Here is a 7,401-nt window from a genome sequence, read left to right on the forward strand (position 1 = left end):
TTAGATATCAATGAGATTGAGCCAATGTCTTCATTTTCTTGACACACCTTGTAGATTCCATTGGCATATCATACCAATCTTGTGGTTTTGTTTTTACTACTACTAGCTAATTAGGATCTTTGGTGTTGTTAAGACTTTGGCAAGTGTACCAAGTCGCGCAAGTAGTAACCGGTAAGACTGGGATATTATTTCCCAAGAGACTTGTGTATACTAAATAATTGCGTAATTAGTGACTAATTTAAACTAATGAATAAATCCATAATTTGGGTTTTTGTATGCAAGAAATTAAATATTTCATAAACAAGTAAAATTGAACTTGGATATTTGAAGACTCTAGAAAATGGTAAAGACTAGAAATGCAATGGATTGATATTAATCAAACACAACAGTCTATGCTAACACACTTCACACATGCATAAAAACACAAGCTATATTAAAAATGAAAATTAAAACCTAGAATGAGTTTATAGTACTGGGTTGCCTCCCAGGAAGCACTTGTTTAACGTCACGAGCCTGACGGGTAAGGACTCTAGGCTTCACTAAGGTGCATGACGGTGGTCATCCTCAAAACTTCACCACCCAAATAAGGCTTGAGTCTTTGGCCATTCACTACCCAACTCCTTTGTGAGGATGGGTCTTCAATTTCAATTGCCCCATAAGCTTTCACTTCTTTGATGGTAAATGGGCCTGACCACTTGGATTTCAGCTTCTTTAGAAATAATTGGAATCTTGAGTTGAGTAGAAGCACTTGTTGACCGAGTTTGAAATCTCTTTTCACCAACTTCTTATCATGATAGGCCTTCACTTTCTCTTTATAGCTCTTGGAGGACTCATAGGCATTGAGTCGCATCTCTTCCAATTCATGAAGTTGTAGCTTTCTCTTCTCCCCTAACAAGGATGTATCAAAATTTAAGAACTTCATGACCCAATAGGCTTTATGCTCCAACTCCACCGGAAGATGACAAACCTTCCCATATACCAATTGGAATGGAGTCAACCCAATTGGAGTCTTGAATGCAGTCCTGTAGGCCCACAAAGCATCGTCTAACTTGATAGACCAATCCTTTCTTAAGGAAGAAGTTGTCTTCTCAAGGATCCTCTTGATTTCTCTGTTTGATACCTCTGCTTGTCCATTTGACTAAGGATGGTAGGGAGAACCGACTCTGTGTCTGACATTGTAGTGCTCCAAGACTTTCTTCAACTGAGCATTGCAAAAGTGAGAACCTCCATCACTTATCAAGACTCTTGGGACACCAAATCTGGAGAATATGTTCTTCTTGAGAAATTTGATGACTGTCTTAGCATCATTTGTGGGCGTGGCAATAGATTCCACCCATTTTCTAACATAGTCCACAGCCAACAAGATATACTCCTTAGAAAATGAGGAAGGCAAGGGGCCAATGAAATCAATACCCCAGCAGTCGAACACTTCAACCTCCAATATGATCTGCAAAGGCATTTCATTCCTTCTGGAGATACTCCCTGTTCTTTGGCACTTGCCACAGTGTTTCACATGTGCATGAAAATCATTGAAAATGCTCAGCCAATACAACCCAGATTTTAGAACCTTTGCAGTTGTTCTTTGTCCACTGTAGTGTCCTCCATAGGGTGAATTGTGGCAGTGCCACAAGATACTTCTTACCTCCTCTTCAGACACACATCTCTTTAACAAATTATCTGCCCCAATCTTGAAAACATGAGGATCATCCCACACATAGTATTTTGCTTCCCTGAACAGCTTCTGCTGCTGATGCCAACTCATATCCTCAGGAATAACTTGAGCAGCCTTAAAGTTTGCCATTTCTGCAAACCAAGGTCTATTAGATACTAGGAACAACTTTTCATCAGGGAATTCTTCTAACACTTCCTTCTCTAGTGTGGTCACATCTTCATTCACTAGTCTTGACAGATGGTCTGCCACTTGATTTTCACAACCCTTCTTGTCTTTAATCTCAAGATCAAATTCCTGCAACAACAAAATCCACCTAATGAGTCTAGGTTTAGAATCAAGTTTAATGAGCAAGTATTTTATTGCAGCATGATTAGTGTAAACCACTACTCTAGAACCAATGAGATAAGAACGAAATTTTTCTAAGGCATACACTATTGCTAGTAACTCCTTTTCGGTAGTTGCATAATTCATTTGGTGTTCATTAAGGGCTTTGCTAGCATAGTGTATAGAATGAAAAATCTTATTCTTTCTTTGCCCCAAAAAAGCCCCAACCGCATAATCACTTGCATCACACATAAGTTCAAAATCAAGTTCCCAATTAGGTGCAGTGATTATAGGTGCGGAGACTAGGCTGTTTTTTAAAAGATTGAAAGCATTTAAACATTCAGCATCAAAATTAAAGGAAATATCCTTGTTGAGTAAGTTGCTCAATGGCTTGGCTATCTTGGAGAAATCCTTGATGAAGGGTCGGTAGAAACCCACATGTCCAAGAAAGCTTCAGATTCCTTTCACATTTGTTGGTGGTGGGAGTCTCTCAATGACATCCACTTTTGCTTTGTCCACTTCAATGCCCTTGGAAGATATTTTGTGGCCCAAGACAATCCCTTAAGTCACCATGAAATGACATTTCTCCTAATATAGAATGAGATTGGTTTCAACATATCTCTTGAGCACAACTTCCAAATTTGCCAAGCAGAGATCAAATGAGCTTCCAAACACCGAGAAGTCATCCATGAAGACCTCTATACACTTCTCCACAAGGCCAGAGAAAATAGCCAACATGCATCGTTGAAACGTGGTTGGTGCATTACAAAGTCCAAATGACATCTTTCTATAGGCATAGATACCAAAAGGGCAAGTGAAGGTTGTCTTCTCTTGGTCTTTAGGATCTACCATAATCTGGTTATACCCAGAATAGCCATCCAAAAAGCAATAGAAAGCTTGACCCACTAGTCTATCTAACATTTGATCCATGAAAGGAAGAGGGAAATGATCCTTCTTTGTGGCCTTGTTCAGCTTCCTGTAGTCTATGCACATCCTCCAACCGATCACGGTTCGTGTGGGTATCAACTCATTCTTGTCATTATGAACCATTATCATGCCACCCTTCTTGGGAACCACTTGCACTAGACTCACCCATGCACTATCAGAAATTGGGTAGATAATTCTAGCATCTAGGAGTTTTAATACCTCCTTTCTCACCTCCTCCTTCATCACAGGATTCAACCTTCTCTAATATTGTGCCACTGGCTTGAAATCTTCCTCCATGAAGATTCCATGCATGCAGTAGGAGGGATTGATTCCCTTCAATCAGAAATAGACCAACCAATGACTCTTGAGTTGACTCTTAGCACTTGAATCAACTTTTCTTCTTTTGAGGGTGATAAGAAGTTACTGATGACCACATGTTTGTTGCTATCTTCTTCAAGAAACACATACTTCAAATGTGGGGGCAACATCTTCAACTCCACTTTTGGCTCTGTGACTTCATTCTCACCCTTCAAATCTTCCATCTTTGCCTCATGAGGAGGGATTTCCTTCAACGCATCAAGATTGGCTAAGCACTCATCAATCTCTTTCTCCTCATCATCATTGAGAGTCTCAAATGCATCAATTAGAGCTTTCTCTAGAGGGGATGAGGCGTGTAGATCTTTCTTGGAGCTCATGAGCACTTCATCAAGCATATCAACTCTGAAGCATCCTCCAATATCTTTTGGGTCAGACATGGCTTCAAAGACATTGAAGTTCACTTCTTCATCTTGAACTCTCACAATGAGTTTGCCATCATCAACATCAATTAGCACTCTTGCAGTCTTCATATATGGTCTCCCCAATATGAGAGGAACTTCAACATCCTCCTCCAACTCCATTATAACAAAGTCTAGTGGGAATAGGAACTTGTCAACTTTAACCAGCACATCCTCCATTACTCCGTGAGGGTATTTGATTGACATATCCACCAATTGCAATGTCATTCGAGTGGGCTTGATTTCCAACTCCCCAATCTTCTTGAGCATAGAAAGAGGCATCAAGTTAATGCTAACACCCAAATCAAGTAAGGCCTTCCCCACAGCTAGGCTCCCAATTGTGACTAGGAGTGTAAAGCTGCCAAGATCCTTAAATTTTGGAGGTAACATCTTCTGAATGATAGCACTATATCCAGCCTCTAGTTCTATGGTTTCCTCTTTAATAAATCTTCTCTACTTTGTGAGGATTTCCTTCATAAAATTTGCATAGGTTGGCATTTGCTCCAAGGCTTCTGAGAAGGGAATATTGATTTGAAGCCTCTTGAAAATGTTCAAAAACCTTGCAAATTTCCTTTCTTTGTCTTTCTTTGAAGGCTTGAGAGAATATGGGAGAGTTTTCACTAGTGGTGGTTTTATTGCCACTTCCTTCTTTTTCTCATTTTCTCTATTTTCACTTTTATTCTCTTCCTCTTCTACAACAATTTCTTCATCTATCTCTTCCTCATCTTTTTCTTCTCCTCTATCATTGGGCTTGGCTTTGGTTTCATCACTTCGTTTAGCATTCAACCCCACTTCTTTACTACTCCTTGTGACCACCGCTTTGCATTGCTCCTTAGGGTTGGCTTCGGTATTGGCGGAAAATGAACTGCTTTGTTGATTCGCCACTTGCTTGGTCAATTTCCCCACTTGCACTTCCAAGTTTTTAATTGAAGCATCAGTGTTCTTCTGATTCTGAATTGACATTTGCATGAATTGCTGCATCATGTCTTCAAGCTTAGATGTTCTATCAGATAAAGAGGGATGTTGATAAGTTTGTTAATGTGGGGGCCTATTGGAAGGTCCTGCTTGGCCCATGATTTGGTGAGGTCTCCATCCTTGATTATAGTTCCCTTATCGACCTTGGTTGCCCATATAACTAACTTCCTCATGAGATGTGCTTTGCATAGCACACTGCCCATTGGTATGGTTTCCTCTACATAACTCACAACTTTTTGCTTGTTGGAGTTAAACTATAGAGGCATTTTTAAGCTCTTGAGGAAGTTGTGACAGTTTCTTCATGAGGGTCTCCAGCTGCTGAGTCATAATCTTGTTTTGAGCTAATAGAGCATCTTGAGATTGAAGCTCTAGAATACTCTTCTTTTGAGAATGGGCTCTTTCAGTATAAGCTTCATGATCATTAGCTTCCATGTTCTCTATTAACTCATATGCTTCCTCTAGCGTCTTCCACTTGATACTCCCATCGGTAGAGGAATCTAACATCAGCTTTGACTGGGATTTAAGTCCTGCCAAGAAAAGAGTGAGATGTGTAGGTTGATCAAACCCATGAATGGGAGTTTTCGTCAATAGTCCCTTGAATCTATCCCATGCTTGGCCTAAAGACTCGTTCATATCTCGTTCACAGTATTGCATATCTCTAACAATGTGGCCAGATAAGTGTAAGGATTCTCATGAGACAGACCGTTGAACTGATTACTCTGCACCAAATGAATAAGAGCTGGCTTCATCTCCATGTTTGTGGCATTGACGGTTGGCCTAATAATACTGTTGAAGTTAATATGGCATGTGAACGCTGCATAATCTTCCAAAGTGTGTCTTTCACGACCTCTACCATCACCATTAGGATTTTCAGCCATTTCTTCTTCTGGAAAAGAATCAAGATTCTGAGAAGTAGACAGAAGGGTGTCTGAAGCAGAAGAGTGTTGGGTGACTGGTTGTGCTTGAGCTCGTCTTCTCCTTGTGGCACTATTATTTCTGCGGGCAGTTTTCTCGATCTCGGGATCAGCAAGGAGTGGTTTTGAAGATGCAGTTCTCCTTGTACGAATCCTACCCTGCATAAATTATAGAGCAACAACAAAAGCAAGCTCGAACTACAAGTTAGCCAAAAAATAATGTGCATATATAAATAAACAAAAATAGTAAATATGAACAAAAGAATTTAAGTCTAAAAAAGTCAAAAATCACACAATAGTCTAGTATTAGACACGGGTCCCCGACAACAGCGTCAAAAGCTTGTTAAGACTTTGGCAAATGTACTAAGTCGCGCAAGTAGTAATCGGTAAGACCGAGATATCGTTTCCCAAGAGACTTGTGTATACTAAATAATTGCATAATTAATGACTAATTTAAACTAATGAATAAATCCATAATTTGAGTTTTTGTATGCAAGAAATTAAATATTTCATAAACAAGTAAAATTGAACTTTGATATTTGAAGACTCTAGAAAATGGTGAAGACTAGAAATGCGAGTTAGACTTCACCTACTTCACTCTCATGTATATTAAACAATAAAACTCTTCTCCATTAATTACTAATGTTAACCCACAAGTCTACTCAAACCCTAATCCCTTAGTTGAATGAGCCTAGGTTTCCTTATTTAGAGCCAATTCCTTGAATCCCTAAATAAACAAACCCGCTTTACAAATTAGGGTTTAAGACAACTAATGGGTCAAGTTCCATTCCTAGATACAAGTTCCATTAGGTATCTTGTTCCAATTCTAGGTTTCAAGAGATATTTTCCAATACCTAATGACCCAAATATCATGCAATGAATGGTTAAAACAAAGTAAGCTTTAAGCAAATAAACGAAGATACTAGCAATCAATGGAAGAAGCATGTATATATTCAAATCATTCATAAATACATGGAAGTTCAGTGGCTACATCTAACCCCAACAAAAATGGGTTTAGCTCTCCATTGTCATGGAGAGCTCAAGCTTACAAAATGGAAATGGAAGAGGGGAGAGTTACAAAGAGGAAGAAAGGGTAGTTCCCACTAGCCCTAGCAGACCTCCAAGTGCTGCAAAACGCGTTGCTCAAGCTCGAAATTGTCCAAGATCCGTTTCCCCTCGCGAAAACAGAAGAAAAAAGGCCAACTTGCCACATAAGCGAGAACTGGCGCCTGGCGGAAGCCTATCACCGCCAGGCGCTAGCGATCAAACAGTGGCCAAGCTCTGCATCTACCGCCCGACAGTGTCCAGGTGCCGCCAGGCGGTGAGCTACTCTGTCGCCTGGCGCCATCATTGTGCCGCCAGGCACTAGCTGCATCTTACGCCTGGCACTAACATTGTGTCGCCTGACACTTCCTGTTGACATTTTCTTTCTTCTCCTTGCTATTCTGGGTCACTCATTAGTCTAGATTTTTGGAACAAAGTTTCCCATCTACAAAAGGACACAAAAATGGGGATTAGTGGTATATTTAGATCAATGTAACCCAAAATGTATTTATTTACAAAAGTAAGGTAAAATTGAGGATTAAGTAGGTTAAAAGCTTTGGAATAAATGATTTTGCTAATAAAATGTTGCTTGGATAATGGTAAAAATTAACATTATCAGGTGTTTTTAACACAATACACTTATTGAGCTTGACTAGCTAAGACATATAGCTCATTGGTCCTCAATTTACGCTTACTGTTAATGAGAATAAATCCATATTTGTCTTCCTTGTATCCTCTCCCCTTAGAATGCACATCCCACCAATCACAT

The 7,401-nt window shown here is 39.7% G+C and overlaps 2 protein-coding genes across 2 annotated transcripts; both read right to left on the reverse strand.

Annotated features, from left to right (window-relative positions):
• Positions 1–529: 529 nt before the first annotated feature.
• Positions 530–1,134, reverse strand: LOC114180722 (uncharacterized). The gene is made up of 2 exons (XM_028067020.1): positions 1,121–1,134; positions 530–1,022 (listed from the first exon to the last, which is right to left on the reverse strand). The coding sequence occupies exons 1-2, from the start codon at positions 1,132–1,134 to the stop codon at positions 530–532; spliced, it is 507 nt and encodes a 168-aa protein (XP_027922821.1).
• A 2,124-nt stretch (positions 1,135–3,258) lies between these two features.
• Positions 3,259–4,089, reverse strand: LOC114180723 (uncharacterized). Its single transcript, XM_028067021.1, has one exon. The coding sequence runs from the start codon at positions 4,087–4,089 to the stop codon at positions 3,259–3,261; it is 831 nt and encodes a 276-aa protein (XP_027922822.1).
• Between the last annotated feature and the right edge of the window lie 3,312 nt (positions 4,090–7,401).

The sequence above is a fragment of the Vigna unguiculata genome, chromosome 4, assembly GCF_037176805.1.
Source record: "Vigna unguiculata cultivar grain cowpea cultivar isolate G323 ecotype 2 chromosome 4, ASM3717680v1, whole genome shotgun sequence".
NCBI lineage: Eukaryota > Viridiplantae > Streptophyta > Magnoliopsida > Fabales > Fabaceae > Vigna > Vigna unguiculata.

Coding starts and splice junctions, on each gene's coding strand:
- LOC114180723 (XM_028067021.1), bottom strand. CDS start 4,089: ATGTTACCTCCAAAATTTAAGGATCTTGGCAGCTTTACACTCCTAGTC.